A 24505-nucleotide genomic window follows, 5' to 3' on the forward strand; every position below is an offset into this window, starting at 1 on the left:
GAGAGCGGAGCTCGGGTTCTGCGAGGACTCGAGTGGTTTCCTTCCTCATGGGTCTGATCGTGAGAGATCCACTAGGTCGGGGGAAAGGCTGCACCAGGTAAGGGCTTCGCAACCCGGCGCAGACCCGCACCACTCCAGCCCCGACCAAGCTGGCGGTTTTGCAAATGGGAGACGCTTGAGAATATTTTTTAAACCTTTTTGTCAGAGAAGTGCTTTGAGAATTTCTATAGAACCACGCAGTAGAAAAGCTTATTTTTGGGTGTTCATGAAGCACAAGCTGAAAACTGGTTTTAGAAATCGTGAGGGGGATTCTGAGCTATTTTAATTCTTAGCAATCCCCTTCAATGTCACATACAATTCAGTACGATGGAAATCGAGTCTCTATCACAGAATAAATCTGAAAAAGGCTGCCTCAAAAAACCCCAGAAGACTAAATTTAACAATGAAACAAAAAGAGACTTTAAACAAGGGAACAGGACACCTTGGTAAACACCCCCAGGGGAAACTGAAGTTCCCGTCTCTGCTCAGCTGCAGGGAACACAGTCTCTCCATTTGGAAGGACCTACGAACTTAATGTAAACTCGTTATCTGGAAAGAAAGAGAACCGCGACCGATCACGTCGCGCTCCGGGAGCTGAGGGCTGAGCCCGCGGGCAGGCCCACGGCCAGCACCCAGCCCCTCCACAGCTCCAGCCGAAGGCGGGCAGGCGAACACAGACTCAGGCGCTTGTATAGATGTAAAATATTTTATTTGTAAATGGTGATCTTCTAAATCTGTGTCCACAAATTCCAAAACCCATAACACTCTGTATACTTCAAAAAATTCAATTTTTGCCAACATTAGGTACTATTATACAGAACAGAGAACAAAAACCCGGTAGGACAAATACTGGTAGGATGTCAGAATATTGTACAAGAGAAGAAAAATATTCAAGAAACAAATTTCATACAGCTATTTATCAAGAGAAAAATATATACAATTGATTTATTCTGTAAGATAAAAATACATCATGCCATATACATTACAAGTTCAGAACTGCGTCACTGATATACCGACAGTTTACAGCCCACTTGAATTGTGCACACAAAAACTTCATTTATACTTAGCCTGTGAAGTGTCAGTACCAGAATTTTAAGTACAAAATAAAAAGCTAACCTGGTTCAAAATGCTGATTAAGTTTCTACAAGCAAACACAAAACAGTGCTTTTTTTTTTTTTATTAAAGAAATGTAAACAAACAGTTCATACAAACACATTTTAAAATTACATCTTCCGAAACCCTATTGTCGGGGTCCTGCAGCTGCAAGTGTGACCACAACTCTTTTTTTTTTTTTTTTCCTTTTCAAATTTTTGTGTTAAATAGAAGGCTAGAGTTAGGCTGGAGTCCTGCTACACGATCTAGTATGTATACATGATTCTCTGTGGCTTGAAACAAAGTTCTAATCAAAACTACATCCGCTGAAGAAAAGTTCAGCCTCCATTTGGGTGTATTTTTAAGCATTATTCACAGTTATCACAAATTGTAAGCACAAAAAAACCTGACTGAAGAAGTAGGGATGCAACAATATAATATGAAAAAGTTAGTTTAAATTACCAAAACAGCTATAAAAGTCGTAGTCTTAGCCTACACTCCGTTCTATCAGAAGGTGTATAAAACAATTAAGTACTAATAGACCGTAGTTTCCAAAAAACCCCAAATGCTCTAGGTTGAAATTTTGGTTATTACATAATTATAATGGCATATTTAATAACACAAAATTATATTGTGACATCCCTATGAACATTTTATAAGCACCCGAGCTGCTGCAGAGCCTGGTAGCATTTGGTCAATACTATTTTTATACTGTATTTTTTTCTCAAAATATTTACATATTTGTACAAAGTAACAGGGTCTGTTAGTTCTGCAGGTAACAGCAGCAGCTTGGCTTTCTTCTAACTTTTATTTAAAAATAGCTTCATTCACTTATTCAATAATAAATACAAAAAGTTTCTCTTATTTTACAGAAATCAAAAACTACAATAAACTGACTCATGGAATCAAGTATTTAAATGTATTTTAGTGCAAGTTATTACCCCTTAGCTCTATCCCTAAGGAAGTCATTTCAGTACATTCCTTGTTCAGTGGTGTCTACTTTATTTTAAAAAATCTTTAAGTTAGAGGGCCTGCCCCTGTTTCAGATAAGGCCGTGGCCAGCACTTTGGACATCCGTCCCCCTTTCGCTGGTGATCTCAGTCTGTACATTCATAGGAAGGCCCCCACCCCGGGGCAGGGCGGCGAGCGGCTCTTCGCCCCCAAGGGTCTCCTCAGCGAGAGGCAAAAACACAAAACAAAACAAAACCCACCCACAGAAAGAAGGAGGAAAGAAAGAAGAAGAAAACAAAAGTGCTGGACTGCTCTGTGGTCCTGGCGCCACTCCGGCCCAAAGGACTGAGGAGGGAATCAGAACTCCCAGAGGCGAGTTTTCAGAAAGTCATAAAACAGAAAACAAAAATCTCTTTCTGTCTGCAAAATTCAAATGGTGTGTTGAATCGCTTCTTCCTAGGGACAAGCCGCCCGCCGAGACCGCAAGGAATGCATTCAGTTCATCCACTTCCGGCAGTTCACGGCCCCGCAGTGACACGGAATCTTGTGCTGGTCATCTTCAAAGTCAAACTTATAGTCATAGCAAAGCTGCCCACGGCAAAGACACAGTGTGAGAGAGGCCGGGGGCAGGGGGGTCCTGCCTCTACCTGCCCGATCCGCAAACCCTGCAGCACAGCCAACCTAGCAAAGCACCTGAGCCGCGGCCGCCCCGTGGGCCTCGGACAGAAGCCCACCTGGGGTCCCCACGGGACAGAGACATCGGCAGGCAACGCTTGCAGGCCGCACCACATCTGAGGAAGGGGAGGTCGGCTGGGGAGAGCTGCGTTCCCACACCTCCTCGCGGCTCCCCCCCACCCCCACCCCCAGGCCTTCCTCCTCCCCACCTGGGGGAGGGACCAACCACCCCTGCTGGCTGACAGCTTCTCTTCTTTCCTCACTTAAAAGAATGTTTAAAAAAGGTCTACTTAGGGTCATCAAGTTACTGTGCACATCTCAGACCAGCCCTGCTGCCCTGGAGCCCAAGCCCCCGACCCCCCCGACTCTGCCAGAAGAAGGGGAGGCCCAATCCGAGGGCCTTCTGTCACAAACGTCCTAAGTGAGGGGCTGTTTGGAAAGACTTCCTTTCTACACTGAAACGGAAGACACCAACATTTACTGGGTAGCTTCTCTCAGTAACAAAACCACTTAGTACCTTTTGCTAGGTACTTGCAGAGTTCTTCAGGGAGACTTGCGCCATTTCATATAAATGAAGCAGAGACTCGGAGAAGTTAAGTGACCTACTCAAGAATACTCAGGAAGGGGAAGAAGGACCCGGAGCTCGGGGGGTCTCCATCTGTCCCAACGCCCCTGGTGGTCGCTGGCACCACGCTGGGTTCTCACATACTTTGATTTACTCCTCGAGATACTCTGAGATGCGCCATGGGCATTGGGTAAATTCTTGATTTAAAAAGGGAATCTTGGCCAAAAAGATGACCAAAAAATACAAGAAATCATCGCCTAGCTCTGATCCAAAGGGCTGGGGGGTTCCAACATAGACACTCAGGCCCCTCATCCCCTGGCCCAGGAGAGGCTCTTACAGAAACCCACATTGCTCAGCGGCACCACCTAGAGCACCTCGAAATGTGTGCTAATCGCCTTTGTGGAAGACAAATTAGGGAAACATAAGTGGTCTGGACTAGTAATAATTTTAACAGGTGAAAGAGACCAGAGAAACAAATGTCAAGTTCAGCATCCAGCATTTTGAAGAGAAAAGATTGTAACAAAAGAGCCAAATTGAAAATATGTTGAGAAAAATCTGTAAGCTTGTACTGATGCTAAGTGCGAATACAGGAGATCTGGACCCACATGCTGCCCCCAAATCGGCCGCCTGCAGCCTTCCAGTGGCCTCGCGTGAGCATCATGTTCCTGGAGACCACAGAGGCCACAATCCCATCAGTGGGATGACAGGTAGAATCTTTAAAGAGAGGAATCCTGTCAATCTGTGACCAAGGGGGTCAGGCAGGAGCCCGAAGACACAGGGAAGTGATGCCACATGGGTGCTGCGGGGATGTGTGGAGTTTGGGAAGCACAGAGTAAGGGAATCGGGGGGAGCTGGTAGTCCACACTTGCAATGCTGCCACGAGGAGGAAGGCGGCACGTGGATGTCCCGGGGAAGTGACGGGGTGGCACCCTCTGACCCACCACAAGGAAGAGTTCTTCTAGCACTAAAGCAATGGATAACCCCCAGGCCGGCCGACCGCATCAAGCAGCGAGCTGCACGCGGGGGTATGAGCAGAGCAGACGGGATCCCACACTCTTACCTCTTCTCCTTTCTGGATTCTCCGGTTGGAGCTGATGATGATTTTGTGTCCTCTCTCAAAAGTCACCACTTCAGCCACACAATTAGGCGCACACGAATGGTTGATATATCTGCAAGCCACCGTGTCAGAAACTACTGATTATGGAACAGCTGGAAGCTTTACAAACATTCAGTTCGTGGGGAAAACTTTTTCCTGATTACATTTCTACGTGCCCATTCGTAGAACAAGAACACACACAATTTTAAATGAAAATTCTTTTCAAAACTTATCTGCCCTGAATTTTTAATCATGGAGGCTGTCGTGGGCACATGGACCCACTGGGCAGAACTTCCTTGACCAGATTCCCGTTGCCTCACCTGGCAGGCCCTCCTGTGAGTGTCGCATCGATCACGTGGTCATTATCCATGCGGAACATGTACACACCACGGTTCTGAAAGAGAAAAGTCAGAAACTCCTCCACGTGCACGTTCAGAGCAGGAAGACTCAGCTGCGAGTGAATGGAAACACAGCCCGATCGCACTCACTGTGGGTGTTACACAACCACGTCAGGGGACATGTATGTCCGTGGTGGGAATGGGATGGAAATCAATGGATCGGGAGGTTGCTCGCAACGCCAGGCTCATTAATCTACAGCTGTATCTATGTGAACAATAACACCAACTAGATAAGGTGAGACTGACGGAAAAAACAAGGAAAACACAAGAATATCCAGATGTTAAATAAAAATCTTTTAAAAAAGGAGGGGGGTGCCTGGGTGGCTCAGTCGGTTAAGTGTCTGTGTTTGGCTCAGGTCATGATCCCAGGGTCCTGGGATTGAGTCCCGCGCCAGGCTCCCTGCTTAGTAGGAAGCCTGCTTCTCCCTCTGCCCCACACCCTGCTCATGCTCTCTCTCGCGCGTGCGTGCGTTCTCTCTCAAATAAATTTTTAAAAGTATCCAGATATGGCTTCTGTTCAAAACAACCTCACAGGACAGTGCGACTTGGCCCTGTTTCCAGCTTTTCGATGGCACAGGGACAGAGGAGGACTGGCCCTTACCTGAGACTCATACAGTTTCTCTTTTCTGTTTGCAACTTCATTTCGAATGATCGTGCCGATGTACTCGATGACCATGGTGTGCTTCTCGATGTCCCTAGCAGCATATAGGCCCAGCCCCTGCAAAAAAAAGAAATAAAAAATGGGGGGGGAAAATGTGTGTGTATGTACTTCAAAAATCACTTTCATTTCTTGGACAACAAACCCGATTCCCTTTCATACAAAGGCCACATCAAAAGCCACACTGAAGATTTCACCTGAACTCGAATGGTCTTTTTTATTGAATATACTATCACCTGAAACAATCTTACCACTTAAAGTCATGCCATTACTATCCTGCTTTGTGTCCTTCTTTTACTAAATTCTGAAGGCATATTTACAAAGCTGTACCACTGACTGGCCACCACATTCTGCCAGGCCATCTTCTCTTCCATTCATGCCAAGATCCCACCAACTAAACAGGCTAATAGCTTCTGGTGTTTATCCCATTACTGTTTCTAAAAGAATATGACAGGACAATAAACTTAATCGATAAGAAATAGGGCTAACCACAAGGGACTGTGAATACTATAGTCAGGTTTCGGATTTGGCTAGGAGTTCCTGGAAGCCAGAGCAAAAGGAGAAGCACAAGTTACTCTGCTCTAATTACCAGGAAAGCTGGAAAGAAATAAAGTTCTTCGGAAAGGTGACTTTCTCCCGTAATTTGAAGTTCGGAGGCCAGAGAGAAATGTACGGGAATGTGACCTGGCGAGAAACACTGCCGCGGGTCTCTCATTTGGCAGCTCGTACTATCTATGCTAGAGGCCTAATAAATCACATACTATGATTTGTTTATGTACTTTTTAAGTTTTTAGCATTACGAATTCTGGAAAAACAACATACTGAAAAAAATAGATAATTTCCAAGAATATGTGATATTTTCTTGTCCCAATGTGAGTTTCTGCCTTCTCAACTCCAGCTGGCTGCCGGAAGACCGCAGTAGCCAAGCAGGGAAGAGCGTGTGCTAAATGGGGAGTCTGCCAGGTACAGCTGCATCAAGCCCCGCGGGGCACACGGTACCAGAGGCCCATCTCAGAGACTTTGGTGTGTCAACTGAATTATCTTCTGGGAAAAGAAATTTTATGCAATTTATCTGTTCAATTCCAGACATAACTGAGGTGAACGAACCAGAATACACGAAAAAGTAGTATGTACAGAGATCAATATAGTTTGGTGTAAGAACAGACAAGATCAGTGAAAAAGAACAGAGAATCCAAGCAGATCCATGCATATGTGAAAATTTAATGTGTAATAGTTATTTAGTAGTACGGTGGAGTCACAATTCAGTGCAACATGGAAGGGTTATTTACTAAATGGTGCTTTTCAACTAGTTACTCAATGGAAGAAAACAGTCTTAAATTAACACTTAAAATTTCTGAAATCAAGAAATCCAAGAGACTACATATCCAATAAAATCTACTGTCTTAAACAAGACTAGAAACTACAGAAAATTATGTACATTTAACTATGCAAAAACTGAAACTTTTATAAGAAAAAAGATACCATACTTCCTAGTAGGCACAGGGTGTTTGGTTAGGGGAGAACATCTATTAGCACAAGTTCTTACAAATTAGAAAATGGGCAAAGGATGAATATGTAATTCACAGAAGAGCAAATTCAAACGGTAAGCATGAAACGCTGCTCACTGGTGAGCCGTTAGAAACTGCAGTGAAGGAAGCACTATCAGGCTGGGGGAAATATAAAAGGGCAGCAGCATGACAAATGGGGAAAGAAGAGAGAGTGTCTCCCAAACGCAGCAAGAAATGTGCAATGACAGCCCTTCCGGAAAACCAACAAGGTCTGCTAAGATGAAAAGTACATACGTACTTTTACACAGTAATCTCCTGGTGGGAATATTCTCCAAAGGAGTGAATATATCAATACGTGGGGATATTTGTACAACATATTGATGGCAATGCTATTTTGGGAAAAACTGTAAACAAAATAAATGTTCACCAGTTGTGGAACGGTTTACTTAATTACAGTTCATCAACATCAGGAAACGTCACAAAGCCATTAAGGAGAATGAAAGAATGAAACAGAGCCACCTCAGTTGCTCTAGAGGATAAGTGAGAAAAGAAGACTGCAGAACAGTGTATGGGAATGAGTCCACCGGAACATCCATCACAGACATGCCTGCATGGTCAGGACAGTGGCAAGGAACACACCGAACACGGGGGTTAAGAAATCATTGAAATGACAGTAAGGGAATAAAAGTGACAGAGAAATAGGAATGGTAACAAGTAAACGAGCTACTTGGGAACATTTAAAATGGAAAAATAACTGATGGAGCAGATGAGAAAGACACACCACCAGGAGCGGACCCAGGAGCTGGAGCGGCTCCATTTTTGACGCAACAGCAGAAAGAAAAGAAAGATATCATATGTGTAATTTAAACACACAGTATCAGATAAAAAGATCAAGAGCAGAAAGACCTCTCAGTTTTTTGTTTTTTTTTTAAACACAAAAGAAAGATCAGCAGATAAAGTAGAAGCCACAGAACAAGGACAAGGGAACCAAAACCAGAAGGAGGAGAGAAGGAGGGCTATGGAGACAGAAGTTCCCATCTGTGTTCGCACTGGTCGTCTGGGGGCCCCACCGCAGGGGCCAGACTGAAAGGCACACTTAGCAGGTCCCGGCTGACGCTGCTGCTAGTCTGGGGTCCACCCTATGAGAGCCCAGATCTCATGGGTCCGAATGTGTCTATAGGTTCAAAGAGAAAGAAATAGAGGTAGGAACTTGCAAGAATTAATACAGAAACACTTCTCAGACTGAAGGCCACAATGCTCCAGGTCGAAAAGGGTCATCAGATAAGGAAAGCAATAAAAAAGAAAACGACCCGAACCTAGGCACATTTTTTGTAAAATGTCCAAACATCAAGACTAACAAAAAGATCCTACAATTTTCTCAAGAGGAGAAAAAAGGTTCCAACAAAGGAACAAGAATCCAAATTGAGTACAGACAATGGAATATAGATCAGATTTATATTCTGAAGGAATCACAGTGGGTGTGAGTGGGACTGGGCGAGAGGAGGTGGGCAGACCCACCGGCCATGCACACAAGACACTATGGCAGGTAAACACTGTGGCGGAGCCAGAGCGTGGATTGAGAGAGCTCTTCTGAGGGGGAAAGGCAACCGAGCACTTGAGGATGCTCTGGATCTGGGCATATGGGGCCAAGGTACACAACTCGTGGACGGGGACAACACTTAGGATAATTAGGCTTAGGGACTGAGATGTTTGGCAAAGTGAACTTTGTACTTCCATCCTGGGACATCCAAGGGGAGATGCTGAATAGGCACTGGGTTCTTTAGGTCAGCAGTTAAGCAAGTATGGACTATGGATATAAATTTACATGCTTAGCCTGCAGATGATCTATAAGGTATTTCACAATCTATGCACCAGAAAATACAGTGCTCTCATGAAGAGATGGCTTCCAAAAGAGAACTCCCCATACTGGAGCACCTTTTGAAAAATATTTTCATTTGTATTTCTTTTTTTTTTTTTAAAAGATTTTATTTATTTATTTGAGAGAGAGAATGAGAGAGAGACAGCATGAGAGGGGGGAGGGTCAGAGAGAGAGGCAGACTACCTGCTGAGCAGGGAGCCCGACGTGGGACTCGATCCTGGGACTCCAGGATCATGACCCGAGCCGAAGGCAGTCGCTTAACCAACTGAGCCACCCAGGCACCCCTCATTTGTATTTCTCACAAGAATTTGAAACAGCTCTAGTGAACGCTCCACAAATCCAGTGAGTACAAAATACAGTGCTACCTGCTTCCCATGAGTGCTCATTGAGATGCAAAGATGTGGATTCCAGAGGTCTTCCCACTGAGGGAAGAAAAGCATCCAGGCTCAAAGAGACGTATTCAGTCACTACTCTTACAAACTAACAAGATGTGATAGGATTTTAAAAACATGATTCTAATCCTGCAGCCATGTGAAACCCTTCTTCACGTATGGATGCCAGTATCTTCTGACCGCCAGACCCCGTCCTGTCTCTCATCTTCCCAAGAACAGACTATTTCCTTACCTGGATACGAGACCGGGCCAGATAGACGTTGGATTTCCACTCGGTCTTCATCTTCCGGTACTGCGAGGACTTGGAGTGGACGAACTGCTTACTGTACGGCGCGTTCAGCTCCCCCGTGACCGTGCTCTGGAAGGACTTGGAAGTGCTGGTGCTGTTCAAGGTGTGAGGCCTGCACACGATGGCGCGTCAACAGGAAAGAGTAAAAGGAAAACTGAAGATATCTCCGAATAACGCCCCAGGCCACGCTGATTCGAACTCTTACTGACAGGAACATACACGGAAAGCCACCTAGCCACACGGCGAGTTCTCTGATGCGGTCGGCACAGACACAGCCAGAGACAGCAGGGTTTGTAAGCAGCAGACAAATCAAGCACAAAAACCACTAATACGCCTAGAAACCCTGGGCTGTACTATGTGAAGTTAAAACAAAATACCTTAACACAAACCTCTTGACATGGGCACTCATTTTAGGTTCGGAACGGGCACAGCCTGTGGGGTTAACGGCAAGAGGGAGTTCCATGAGAGGATTGCGGCCATACCGAAAGGTGTAGTTCTCACACGCCTCAACCCCAGGGAGCTGAAAAGGAGCGAAACAGACACAGGTTAATTTATTTGACCATGACTGCAGACAATCCTGAGCTGGCCCAAAGGATGGCCCAACTTGAACTTTTGTGGAAATAACTTGTCAACATATTCCCTGGGGACAAAATGGTCTTTTAACTTATGTTAACATAACCAGCCTGCACTCAGATCTATTTCAATATTAATACACCGATTTCAGTTTCAAAGTGGCACTTCCATAAACTCTGGCAAATGCTCCTTGAAGAAAAGTATTAACCCACAGAACCACCACAGGCCAACCAACATACATGCCTGTGTGACTTTAGATCTGATTATCCCAACCCAGTGTGTACTGACTTGCAACTTTGTTCTTTCAACTTTCATATATTTGGAATTTAAAAATTAAATATAGTTAAAAATCATTTATATGGTTTACTGTCTTGATTTCTCACTTCTTCCAATTTGACTACAATGAGGTTATCACACTCAATGCCCCGAGAGTGCAGGTGGTAAGTTAAGGTTTACCTGTAAAATAATTTTATGTTAAAGGCCTTTTCTAGAATACACTTCTTGTGAACATATTTCTCTATAGACATAAAAGATTCATATCATTTAGGCAGAGCTCTACCAAAGAAAGCAAGTAGACCTAGAACTCGGTGGCTTTTTGGGTGTCCTCTGCTTCTCCATAAAAAGAGAAAAAAAACAAACCCCACCAACCATCGATGATTTTTTTCTTGTTCAAAATAATGCCTTATAATCATGCAACTTCTCAAAAGCATTGTGTGCAGACTCACTGGCAAACACGCTCATAATCTTAAAAGACTGCAAAGAAAGGTCAGAGAAGACCCAGTGCTCCTGCGGTCATTGCCCTCTGGTGATGGCCGGGCGCGGGGGCAGGAGAGTGGCTACAAACACCCGGGGGGCAGGGTCAGTGCAGGAAAACGTGAGGAAGCAAAGGGGACAGTAGTCCCCTTACCAGCACTGCCTGAGGACAAAACAGCGTCCCTGCCCTTCCCTCTGCCTCATCCGCACCCTCGAAGAGAACCTGAAATTTGTGAGCCACCTCCCTGCGGGAACGTTAACATTTACTGAGGTGTCCAGATGAATCAGATGCCTTGAGACACACAAAGAGAGCAAAGTGCTCCCTCAGAGTATCCCTATTAGAGCCCGTGTCAAACGGTCACACTGGGGGGGGGACCACTACGTGCAACCACAAAGGCTCTCCCGATGGCACATCGGGCCCGAGGCACTCACTGACTCCGCGATCCGTGCCACTGCAGATACCGTGAGCCCAAACAGATCTTCTCCCTTTAGATACGCTGGAAAAAGCTGGAGCATTTCAGACTGTTTTCTCACACATGCCACGGGCTCCAATATTTTATCCCAAACACCTACATATGGCCAAAACAAAAACAAGACAATTTAGAACAAACTTGCTCTCTGGAAAACAGGATGCAGTATAAAACAGCAAACTAGAGACGGACCAACCACTCAAAGACTTAACCAGTTTCCAGGTAAAGCCTTGGAGGTGGTAATCTAACCACCCTGTTATTACCTGCTTATCAAATGGCAGTTTATTTTGAAGACTTTATGAAATGTTGGGGAAAAGAATGTGTTACATTAAGGAAATGAAACAATGAAAGTGGAAAAGAAAGTTTAATGTAACAAATTCATGCAAGAACTTAATTCATTTTCACACAAGGTGCCTAACTTTAGGCACTAATTAACTAATTAATCTAATTAGCAGTACTTAGAAGTATGTTTCTTTCCCCTCAGATTTAAATTAAAATATGAAATTGATATTTCCATTGGAATTATCTTCAGGGCATTTTCATACTTTTTTTTAAAAAAAACAGCTAGACTTTTATTTTTATTTATTTATTTATTTTTAAAGATTTTATTTATTTATTCATGAGAGACAGAGAGAGAGGCAGAGGGAGAAGCAGGCTCCCAAGGAGCAGGGAGCCCGATGCGGGACTCGATCCCAGGACGCTGGGATCATGACCTGAGCCGAAGGCAGACGCTTAACCATCTGAGCCACCCAGGCGCCCACAGCTAGACTTTTAAAAAAAAAAAAGCAATTCCCCGGTACTTTGTGCATCAATAAAATGACAGCCTACAGTTGGAATTAAGTGTCCTATTTCTAGCTCCAAATTTGTTTAATACCTGGTAATACTCATAAAAGACAACGTACACAATATGCTGTAAATATGGTTTCCTGCCTTCCGCCATTAGGAGAGTCCCCAACGCAAACAACAGGCAACCTTTATCTACAAATCACTGCTTTCTCAACTGTGTGCTCAAATACATATTCTGATTTCGAGTAAGTGTAGCAAGTGCTGAGAAGGTGGCACAGCAGAGACAGCAGGGACAGTCACACAAAGAAGCTAAACGTCGTGTTTGTAAATGAAAAATCCATGTCTGTTTTCATAAAATATGACCTAAAGAGAGAAAACAAGGAAATACGGACATAAAACATTCAGTAGCCGGCTCTGCAGGGCATACAAATGTGGCTCTCACCTTTGGGAGAGGAATCACTCAGGACAAGATCTTCGTGGCCCTGCTCCACAATTCGGACGACAAACACCGGGCGCCCGTCCTTCTCCTCGATGGAGCAGAGATAGCGGCAGCGCCTGTTGGCGTAGCGGGTGCTCCAATACAAGCGGCTGGCCTCGTAGCCCACAGGGAAGAGGGCTTGAGCCGAGTGGAATGCCTGCATCTGCTGCGGCAGCAGCTGACCGATCGTGTGGAAGATGAGGCTTCCGACACGGAAGGTGTGGTCACGTTCCCCGCGCTGCACGATGCTAGCGATCTGTCGCACCTCATCACGTTGAACGTAGACCCGTCTGAAGACTGCGAAGTAACTTAACTCCTGCTCATGAATTCCCTTTGGTTTGTGCATGGGACAAAGCATAGTTTTATCCTTAAAAAACATGCATTGTGCTTTAATGGCGCAAGTAAAGTGATAAATGTTGGTGCACCGAAATCGGTGACATCCGCTGGTGGCGCCCATCTTATGGCAGAAGACACATTTCATCTGCAGGCCCCGCCTCAGCGCCAGCTCCACGTTTATGAGGGCCCCAGCCTGGGTCTCATAGACCTCCGTGGACCACAGTGCACAATTCAAGTGGACCCACAGGTCTAAGTCAAGGTTGAGCAGTCTTGCTGGCCCGTCTGTCAACCCATCTCCCTCCTCGTGACAAAAGCAACACTTCCGGTAGTCTTTGGGCACAGGGTCAGGTTTAAGGGACGTGCCCAATTTCTTCAGAAACTCATCTATTTCGTCCTCACAAGGGGGTTTGAAGCTCCCCTTGGGGATTACAATGTGAATGCTCCACTTCTTCCACTTCATCCCTCTCCACTTTTTATTGATTGGCCTACAGTCTTCAAACCCGCCGTGGACAGTCCTGAGCCGAGGCTTTAACTTGACCGTTACCTTGAGCTCGTCTGGCTTTGCCTCTACTTTGGCTGCTTCAAACGCCGGAGGGAAAGTGATGGGGGGTGATGCCGGGGAAGAAGCTTCTTCCTGGAGCTGCGGGAGACAGTGCACGTCCAGAGTGGAGATGTTGTTACTGTACTGATGAAACGCTTTGGAAGGCGTCTCTTTCACAGGCGACTGTGGCAATGGCAGGGCAGATTCCTGCACAATGAAAGGGAACAGGAGTAAGGAGAGCAGTTCATCCCAGAGCAGGAAGCCAAGCAGCAGGTGTCACGGGGCCTGTGCCCCCAGGGTGGGGGTGGGGGACAGGGACAGGGTCTCCGGGCTGAGCAGAGGCGGACGCCAAACACTGAAGGTGCTGACAAACACCCACGGGCTGACGAGAGCAGAGCTGGGTCGGGGAGTCCCGCCCTAGGCCTTCTCGACAAGGCTGCATCTCTGGAGAATGCTCTGCTCCTAAACCTTCTTGGACACTCCTCTCTAACCATAATAAAGCCAGAAAAATCAATGCTGAAGAGAGGAGCTAGTTTAATTTGTACAATGGAACAGTGCTTTTTGTTGGACCAAATAAAACTTCAGAACATAATCTTCTCTGAGCTTATCCCCACTCTCCGAAATTCATGTCTGTTCATCTTAGGCTGAATTAATTGGCATAAATGTGAAGAAAGAAGGGGCAGTGGTCCCCTATCAACATACATCACACGTGACTCTTCCCTGGCGCTGCCCAGCTCTGACCCAGCTGCTGGAAGAGGTGAGCTCAGAGACAAGCCCCGGGACTTTCTCTCTGGGTACCCACAGGTTCCCGTTTTCACACAGCCCCCTCCACGGGGTATCTGAGAAGATACACCTCACATAAATCCAGGAGCATGCAGGAACTGCACACCAAATTTAAAAATTATCTGGTAAAAAAGCAATTCCTCCTCTTATAGAAGCTGACATATTAATTTTTTAAAAGATTTATTTATTTTGAGAGAGCATGAGCAGGGGGGAGGGGCAGAGGGAGCAGCAGACCCGCTGCTGAGCAGGCAGCCTGACGTGGGGCTCGATCCCGGGACCCTGAGATCATGACCTGAGGAGAAGGCAGATGCTTAACTGACGGAGTCAGCCAGGCGCCCCAACATATTTTAATTTAAAGTCTAAACCTATTTGGCATATAGCTTGATTTCATTATACTGGAGACTACTGCCTATTACAAAAATAAGTCTCCAGAACATTCTCCCAGAACAGACAGCAGAGCAATGATATGCAGGGAGGAATGACTAGTGGCATCACAGCATGGGAAGGCTTCCTTCAACACAGTCAAAAATGTCTACCCATATCAACCACACATTTAGATACACTTAAATCACACAGAATCAGGTACAGTAGACCATTTCCACCATGACAAGCAAAATGCTTTCTCCCCCAAAATACAGGAGTAGGCTTACAATGTGTTTGTGAATAGGTTTTCCCATCAGGTAAGATCAATAAAAGTTGTAAGTCTCACCGTTGTAATTAAAATAAGATATTTATAATTAAGTAAAACTAAAGATGTTATTAGTATTAGTGTTTTATTCAATTCTGAACTTCGAAGATATAATTCAAGTCTACCCCCCTTCTCATCAGATAAGCTGAATTTATCTGGAATAGCAAGACGGGCTGCCCTTCCTCAGCCCGCGTAACATGTGCCGGGATTTCCTGCACACAGAATGCTAGGAACCTGTTCTATCCATCAACGTAACCCAAAATCACGGAAACCACTCATTATACACTGTTCACTGAGACTATCCTAATCTTACCTTGCTTTCTGCATTTTTTGCTTGTGTAGTTGATGCATAAAGAACGAAGCAATTATTACTACAAAAGACAATGTCCTTCTCCACTCTATTGGAGCTTTCTCGGGAATCCTGAAAAGCAAAGAGAAACGTGTGGGGATCTCAAGTCAAAATTTCATAAAAACAAGATCCATCCATTGTTGGTTTTTATGCTATGTTAAAAGTGAAAGTAGCTCTCTATTGTAAAAGTAAAAAAGTAACTCCCTGCCAATATTTAGCATGTAATTTAGCCAAAGAAAAAATAAATGTACAAAAATAAACTTTATTATCCATATTTCACTCTATTTAGACATATGTGGGTCTCATATTATCCAGTTTACCAGTCTGCTGTCACTGGTTTGCAGCTAAACACGTGAAATACATGCTGAGGCTACTTGGTGGAACCTGGGGGCCACGGGGCCACCACAGAGGGGCTCTTCCCGACAAGGAGCAAGCCCTGTGCCGGACACCCCAGCGGAGGAACAGCAGGCACCTTGTTCATAGAGGCCAGGTCTCGGAGAGACTTCCTGACGCCGCTCCCGAGAATAACCACCCTGCAGTGACAGCACCACTGTGGTCTGAGTGCCACGCCTTCTGCGCCACCACGCCCAGAGTCCCGACATCCAGAGAGACCTAAGTGCAGAAGACTTTGTTAGTGATTCAAATTAACCAATAACACAGTGTAGTACGAGGTGTAAAACTGCCCTAAATCAACTTAGAACATGGGTCATTTAACTTTCCTGATACTATTCGTTATTCATAAAAATCTTATCTTCTCAGCATAAAAGTGGTTACAGGGCATCTATTACATGCATGGCCCTGGAGTATAAATGGAGGGACACAACTATTCTCAAGCAGCTGGGGAAACAATGCTTGTACATGAGGAGCACAAGAGAAAACCAATTCACCATGATATTAATAGTCCCCCATAAGTGCAAAGCGAGTGGGGTGGGGGATACTACTTTTGTTTGAGGGTTAAGACGATAAAAAATGTTTTATGAAAGATGAAGAGCTACATGTACAAGAGTCTTAAATGAGTGTGATTTGGAAAGTGGTAAAGGGCTAAGAGAGTCCCGGGCCCAAGATGGAAATGTGGTCACATTTGGAGCACATCATCCATGTGGGGCATGGAGGCAGAAAGGAGAACAGGGAAAAATGAGTAAGGCAGAAGCAGCTGGAGGCCAAGCTCAAAAACCCAGCACAGGCAGCTCTCCCTGAGTTCACGGATGAGAAGTGAGGAGCTGCCAGGTCCTGAGAGCAGGGCAAGGACCAAAACAAGACTCCGAGAGAGTGGGGTGAGGAGGCCTCGTCCCTGGGAAGAGCAGGGCCCATGGAGACAGTGCACAGGCCCAACGAGAGGGAAGAGGGGGCGCAAGGCACAGAAGGAAGAGAGAACACAAGTGCAGCCACTGGCCAGCCTCGTGTGCACCGGCCAGAGAGGCAGTGGGGGCGGCAGGCCCTCGGGGGGACGCGGAAGCCAACGCTGCGGGGGGTCAGCAGTCCGCACAGAGAGCCGGCATTCCACGACTTCCTGGGGACATCAGATCCCACCACAGAAGGTTCAGTTACCCACGACTACATACCACACGCTGTTACTCGTTCAAAACTGAAGTGGGATTTTACAGAGCATCAGCTTAACCTGTGAACGGAAAGTGAACCTGAGCGTGGCAAACGTAAACTAGCTCACCATTGCTTGCTGGAGGGAACGGCACATCGGGTTGCTTCAGCCGGTACGAGCAGGCTAGTCGGGGAGGGTTTGCAGGTCCTGGCGGCGGCCCGCGGAGAAATACATGCTGTCGACACTCCAAGCCTGGGTTCACTCTGCGGCTACTGACCAAACCCACGGACGGAACATCCGGAGCATTACTAACCTCATAGCTGTTAGGAATTCGGACGTGAAGAAGGTCGGAAAATGCAGCCACCACACTGCTAATGTTCTAAAATGAGAGTGTGAACACTGTGTCACCCCCGAAGGCAGGAGTGAGCCACAGAGGCAAACTTCAGGTACCTGCTCTCTGCAGGACACAGCCTGTGCAAGCAAATCCAACCACTTTCATTCAGACTTAAGAGTCTCAGGAAAAAAAAATCATTTTAATGGACCAGTATCCCCATCAAGCTTTCCTAAACAGAAATCCTCACGCAGGGACCCCTATTAACACTGAGTATGTGCGCGAGCGTTACAGTATTCTAGCTACAGGACACCGCCGTAAGGAGGGAGCTACACCGCATCAGGTTTCACAGCTAGGCAGAAACTTCCTTCAAGTGGACTCTGTCCGGCTCTGGGCAGAGGTCTGCAACAGCCCACGAGAATGCTGTCACACCAGGGCTGAGTTATACTGACAGCCAAAATGTCCTATCATTGGACCATCAGTATGGTTGCCAATATCCTCACAGAATCAGACAGAAAATAATTCTCAGCAATTTATTAGTGTTTGATATGGGCAACTGCTACATGAACATTGACACTATTTCTGTAAAAAGTTCTTTTCCATGGCTTCATTTTCTATGTGTAATTATCGAGAGGTTTCTCTCTAAAGGACACACCCTTTAATAAAAACACGAGAACACTAACTTCATTTTGCCCCGGCTTCAGCTGAGATCCATGTGATGCTTATTCAGAGTGCTCAGAAGCAACCCAGACATCCGAATGACTGCTTATCCCAGCTCTGTGAGCTTCTGTCCGCCATGACCCTGCTCTAAGCCACCTGACACCCCTTAAGAATGGGGACACAGTTTATAATGTTAAAAAAGCTATTTCATCTTTACCTCAGCAGCTGTAGGATGCAGAGTAATTGCCACAGATATAAGACCCGATCTGGGACCATTTGGGGACGAACCAAAAGGCGGTGTGAAAAATAAAGTGCCTGGCTCAGTTTTGATGTCATTCCTTCTAGATTCCAAACCTTAAGTGGGGGGGAGAAAAAAGGGAAGAAGGAGGGAGAGAGGGAGGAAGGAAAGGTGGATTGAGTACTAATGGCTTTTCAAAATCAAATTATGAACGTTAGTAAACTGGCATACTGTAAAGAAAAATAATTCGGCTGAGTACTTTCCCTACCTTTCCCAGCACTGCTAGGAAGAATTGGAATGATGGGGGATGGCACAGGCTCTGGAGGCTCCTCTTTGACCAAGGACAAATCTGGGTATCTGCTCACTTCCATCCCAACCACACTCTCCGGAGAAGATGAGGGGACAAAACTGTCAGGACTGTCCCGATCACCACCGTGATCCTGTATCCTGAGAGAAGAACAAAGATAACATGTCAACACGGGCAAACCCATCACTGGGGCTTCCTGCACAACCCAGCCCTGTCTACGAGTGTGACTACGAGGTTCCCTTGGACAATGGCAATGATGTAAGAAGACAAAGAATAGGTTCAGGGCCAAACAAGAAATCTCTCAGAAAAAGACCTAAGAAACACATTCAACTGTTAAGCAATTTAAACAGTAGGTTTCCTCCTGACGGAACTTCAACATCAAAGTTTAAACACCTGCCAAAGAAAGAAGACGTTCAGATTACAACACAGTGGAGAAAGGATGAAGACTTACACCTCTGCCAAGTTCCAGATCCCTGAGACTAGGAATAGTCTGCAGCCGGAAAAGGAAAGAGCCTTCTCGCACACCCCACGGGCACAGCCGCAGAGCCCGCCGTGCTGCTGCTCATAGTGGAAACGCAGGGAAAACTCAGTCACTAGAGCTTCATGGGCCTTTATTTTTCCTAACTGATCAAGTACGGTGAAAAGAAGAAGAGAATGGTCTAGCCCAAGAAGTTAGAGGTTAACTAGGGTGACTGAGGTCAGAGGGCAAGTGTGGGCTCAAGCTAATGCTATGGGATGCCCCCAAACCTGGGGCCTCCCACTCTCCCCCCACAAAGGAGACCCTGTTACGTGGAGAGAAGCTGAGCAGCAGCATTACGATGAGACCCGAGAGTGGCTTCCAGACGCAGTCCCTGTGACATCCAGTCGTGTCCTGCCCCAGGGCACCACACATGCACACCTAGGAGGCTGCCTCCCACAACTGCTCCCGATTCACAAATCTAGCAACTTCTAGCAATAAGATGCAGGAGAGAGCAAGGAGACCTGGATTCTAAATCTGGATGAGAAACTTCTCCTTTTTGGTCCACAGTTTTCTCATTAGTAAAGTAAGGGACTTAATCTAAATGATGTCTCATCAAATAGAGGGTAGTTACCAGATTATCCAAAAAAGGAATCACCTGATGAAGTACATAAGAGCCTTTCCCAGACCTAACTAGGTGGGTTGTGGTTATCTACTAAGGACGGTGGTTTCTCCCCAGTCAGAATCTTGGGTCTAAAAAGCTGATACAAAGAAGTACAAAACTCTGGGCGGGATAGTCCTTAAACTCTCTTCCCCAAAAGCATTCTCTGGTATCGGTGACTGCTGCTCTTTTATTTTAGACATCTGGGAACATCAGTAAGTGACAGTGATCTGTGAAGTATTTTGCATAGAGACTCCCGTTGCCTTAATGTCTATTTGGTTATTTGCTGAACTTCCTATACCATCTAAGAATTTAAAAATGTACAAACTAATTACATTTAATAGTAAGAATGTTTTATAAACTAAGTCCTAAAGAAAACTATTCACCAAATTTTTACCCCTTCAATGTTTTTACATGCTATCCCTACATTCTGCTAAATATATGTATTTTTTAAAAAATGAAATAACTAAAAAATATGTGAGAAAAAAGGAAAAAAGGACCTCTACCTTAATTCTTCCTGATTATTATGAGGTGGTGTTGGCAGGGAAGCTGGAACATCAACGGTCTTTGGGCCTTGAGCAATAGCTCTGGCTAACAAGTCATCCTGGGGTCGAAATGGCAGCTGAAACGGTTTGGGTCCTAGACTTTTGGTAACTGGAAAAGCGAAAACACAGAACCAAAAATAGATTTAGTCAAAACGGATACATGGGGAGAACCTCACACGATTGCCTTTTCACCAGCCACAGCTGACAAAGGCACACTCTGCAAAGGTGTACAACTCGGAGGTGTAGCATCATACCTTCATGGCTCATTAATACGCCAGCTCTTCCAGCAAGTTCTTCAGTTGTCGCAAAACCATTTGCCATCTTCTGACAAGCCATAGGAGGTGGTGTAGGAGGAAGAGAGGCAGGGGGTGTTGGAGGATTACTTAAATTATTCTGCTGCAGGAGACCAAAAAATTTTAAATTATATGCTACAGAGCAAATATGCCATGACCTTGCTAAAACTTAGTTCTGTGACTTTTTAGCACATGGAAGCAAGGCTATAGACATGTCATCAAGATGCATCTTCATTCCTAAATGCACACCAAGAAGATAAATAAATGTACAAGGCCAGGAGGTTTTTTGGTGGGAGAAATACTCATGCTCATATGGACAAATTAGCCATTTGCTTACTCTGCCCAGCTTGAGTACTTGAAATTAAGAAGCAAAGTTACATTATTCTATTCTGTACATCTCTTTTCAAATTTCATTGTTATAGCCAGTGAAAGACAGCTTTAATAAATTGTAAAAGTTCTCAAAAATTCCATTATTCAATTCTCATTAAAATATGCCCCAGTTCTATTAAAAAACAAACAAACAAACAACTTAAGAATTTGTGGTCCTAATCCTACAATTACAACTCATATCCTCAATATTAGAATCTGGATTGTCCAAAACCTCTATAAGAAGCAAAAGTCTTAGCAATAACACGGAAATGGCTAAATCATTAACAAATGGGAGTCCCCTCCAAACATTTCTCTCTGCTTAGCATGTCATCAGTTTGTCCTTTGTTGATTAAGTGATCAGTCTCTCAGGGATTGTTGGAATCTACCAATAATACCATGAGAATCAAGTGCAAGGTGAAATTACAAATCTTGCAAAGATCTGGGATTTCATGAAAGTAATGAAGTTGTGTTGGAGAACAGGTTGCATCAGAAGAGAAGGCATTTAACAAGAGTTAGGACAGTTTCTAACTGAAGAGAAAAGCCGATAGTGATAATAAATGGAGCATCACAAGAGAATGACTTTAATACTAAAGTAAGAAGAGAAGCCCTCCAGAAAACCGATGATACTCTCAAATATTTTTGCAAAAAGAGCATTTTACGTAAGTCAGATGTGAAGTAAAGAATGTCTAATAAGGCTATTATAAAACGTTGCTAAAATAATAATACCAAAAGATAAATTTGAGTTAGTTTGATATTTTAGTTTAAGAATTAATGTCTAGTTATAATTAATGTCTAGTTAAATCATCAGACAAAATACACTTTTCAATTTTTTTCATTTCATTTTTCAGGGAAAATTGCTAACTACTTTTTTTATTCTATTTACTATGTATTTGGATTCATTTTAAGAGTTAATAAGTTATAGGAAAACAGGTATTTTCTCTACCATGGAAATACATAATGGATGTTCTTCACTATTTGTAGTCTTACCTATAAAACATTACAAATATTTATGTTAGAAACTTTTCATCCAGTGAAATTGTCACCTTTTAGCTGAACTAATAAAGTTTAAATGAAACTTGGAAGATTAGATGAAAAACAAGACAAGCTCTACCAATTCTGATATGGTATCCAAAGAGGAAGCAAGGTAAGACCTTGGTGAAGAAACATACCTTGTAGATCAACTGAGAATAGTAATCCGAAACCCCTTCAAGGGTAGCACTGCCAAAAGTTCCTAGAAGTCGGCTCCCACTATTAAATTGGCCACTGCCATAAGGAAGAAAGTGCGCAAAGTTCACTCCAATGATTGGTTCCATTAGAGGGAGCAGAGAGAGCTGCTATTAAAAAACACATTGAAGAGTAATGTACACGGTCAACAAAACAGAGCGTTTCGCAACTTTTCTAAGACCCAAGGCAACTTAGTCCAATAAGGCTTGAGAAAAACAAGACTTAAAAATTTCGAGTATCAAAATGCTGGAGTAAGTAAGTGAGAGAGACCACAGAATCTCTAGGATATATTTAAAAATGAGCTTTATTCTTATCTGTCTTAAAGGGATGCTGCCAGGCATCTAACAAGAAAAACATGTTCCTTATCTTTGCTCAGCAAGAATCGGAGCGTGAAGGGAGGCCAGGTACCCCCAGTGGCACTCTTAGTGGCTGTCTCCCACCTTCTGTAACAACCACAAAGGTGTAAGAATAGAGTTTACTGCAGGGAGACCGGCAGCTGCATTTCCTTGCATCCAGAGTCACAAGTAACACAGACAGGTTTTTCTTGGTGCTGAGGCTGCTCCTTCTGAACACAAGTAAATCTTGACCATCACCTACCAATCCATCTATCTTACTGCCATTTTCGGGTGCCAATAGGATATGGTGCAGTTTTGCTTGCAATTAGGAAGTCTACTAGACTCCCTGTTGAGACATCATTTATCCTTGTAACTACTTTAATTAGGAAATATGGTAATAAAGAGAAAATTTCAGTTTTAATAGGGTTGAAAAAGCATTTGATGCCTCACTTGACTTTTTAAAGGAGCTGCTCTAAGCGACTCACCTGCTTTAGGTGGGTAAAGGTGTCGGTGGTGGAGTACATAGCCTGTTTCTCCTCTTCATCCTTCTTCCTTTTCTTGGAGCGAGGTGCAGCCTTCTCCCCTGTCCTCTGAGTCCGTTTGCTTCGAGGTTTCTTGGTTTCACTTCCTCCATCTGTTTTTGGCAATTGGTTGTTGCCACATCCAAAACCACCTTGCATTTGAGCCCCCAAAGTTTGCTAATGTAATTGGAAAGGTTAAGAGATAAGTGAACTATTCACATGCTGGATTTTGCAGTTCATGCTAATCCAGTTCCACTCTATGACACATATTCCTAACAGGGGTACTAAAAGTTGAGGAAAGGCAGTGGCCTCAAATGGTCTGTTTTCTGAAATATCATCCCCTTTCCAAACATTATTCTCAAGTACAGAAATTGGTAAGCTGCAAAGCTCGAGGAAAGAGCAGAATTCTTAAGTGTGGCTACTTTCCCTCTCAGAGCAAGCATTATTCCTCAGGCGGGACCACAGGGGTGCCAGTGTAGACCAGAGCTCCTCGGTCCTGCTCTCTGGAAGCTGTGGAGGAAGGAGTGCTCTTAGCCAGGTGGCCGTGACAGCCTCTGCACTGCGGTCTTGGGGAGTTATTTTGGGTTCCCCTTAGGAACAGTTGAAATACAAGGTCTGTAGAACAACAGATAAGTTCCATAGCCTATGCACCTTCGCTGAGAGGAACAGCTAGATCACTAAAAACAAACAACACTGGTCATCAAAATTAGCTCATGATCACAAATGTGATTGAGTAATAACTGCTCTATACTTAAAGTCAATGAAAGGGCCTACATATATGCTAGCAAATACCCCCCCCTTTCCTTTTAAACCTTTCTCTTTACTTAATGGCTAAGAACCCTGAAGAGGTTCTTAAAGGTACTGCTATCAATACCTAAAAATATGGGAATTTTTTTAGGGGCCAGTATTTCTAAACTTGTTAGATAGGTAACTACAATTGCTAGACTTATTTTGATGTGTTCTGCACTGAATCTTTGAAGGTTTGAAGATTATAGTTTCCAGTTTTATTTTAACTGGCTTGGAGCATGCATGGCAACATTTTTCTGTAAAAAGCCAAACAGTAATATTTCAGGCTCTGCAGTCCACACAGTACCTATCATAACTACTCAACACTCTGCCCTGCTACCACCAAAGTAACTATAGAGCATTCATTAATGAACAAGTGTGGCCGTGGTCCAATAAAACTTTTTAAATTCATGGACACTGAACTTGAATTTCATATAATGCTCACATGTTGTGAAATATTACTCTTAGATTTTTTTTTCAACCATTTGAAAATGTAAAAACCATTCTAAGCTCAAAAAAGAAAGGGTAAAAGGTCTAAGCAGGCTCAGACTACCCATCCCAGGATGAGATCAATGGTTCTCAAAAAGCAGTCCCCAGAGCAGCAAAAGGAGTACCACCTGGGGATGGTTAGAGATGCACATTCCCTGGTCCCACTCCAGACTTACTGAATCAGAAACTCTAGTAGGAGTGAGGCTCAGTGCCCTGTGTTTCAATAAGCCCTTTAGGTGATACTGATATATTAAAGTTTTGAGAACCACAAGCCTAGAACTGTGCGCCTCTCCATTGGCTCTTATTAAAAAACACATTCTGATTGGCAAGTCTGTGCTGGAGAATAAGATTCTGCATTTCTTAAAAAGTTCCCAGGTAAGCTCAATGCTACTGATCCCCAAGGGCTGCACTTCTGAGTAGCAAAGACCTAAGAATTTCTTATTGGCTTATAAG

General features: G+C 44.4%; 1 protein-coding gene across 1 annotated transcript in view; it reads right to left on the reverse strand.

Moving 5' to 3' along the window:
- Window positions 1-731: 731 nt before the first annotated feature.
- Window positions 732-24505, reverse strand: part of KMT2C (lysine methyltransferase 2C) — a 192182-nt gene continuing 168408 nt past the window's right edge. Inside the window, exons 43-58 of the mRNA XM_044919936.1 lie at window positions 22742-22954; window positions 20290-20431; window positions 19997-20144; window positions 18334-18512; window positions 18045-18181; window positions 16966-17215; window positions 15772-15911; window positions 15264-15371; window positions 12567-13686; window positions 11301-11437; window positions 9920-10062; window positions 9486-9654; window positions 5418-5534; window positions 4739-4812; window positions 4383-4491; window positions 732-2670 (exon numbers count right to left, since the gene is read on the reverse strand). Coding sequence (XP_044775871.1) covers window positions 2578-2670; window positions 4383-4491; window positions 4739-4812; window positions 5418-5534; window positions 9486-9654; window positions 9920-10062; window positions 11301-11437; window positions 12567-13686; window positions 15264-15371; window positions 15772-15911; window positions 16966-17215; window positions 18045-18181; window positions 18334-18512; window positions 19997-20144; window positions 20290-20431; window positions 22742-22954 — 3279 coding nt within the window. The 3' untranslated portion in view covers window positions 732-2577. The remainder of the gene's footprint in view (window positions 2671-4382; window positions 4492-4738; window positions 4813-5417; window positions 5535-9485; window positions 9655-9919; window positions 10063-11300; window positions 11438-12566; window positions 13687-15263; window positions 15372-15771; window positions 15912-16965; window positions 17216-18044; window positions 18182-18333; window positions 18513-19996; window positions 20145-20289; window positions 20432-22741; window positions 22955-24505) is intronic.

This window comes from Neomonachus schauinslandi, chromosome 12, assembly GCF_002201575.2.
Source record: "Neomonachus schauinslandi chromosome 12, ASM220157v2, whole genome shotgun sequence".
NCBI classification, from domain to species: Eukaryota; Metazoa; Chordata; class Mammalia; order Carnivora; family Phocidae; genus Neomonachus; species Neomonachus schauinslandi.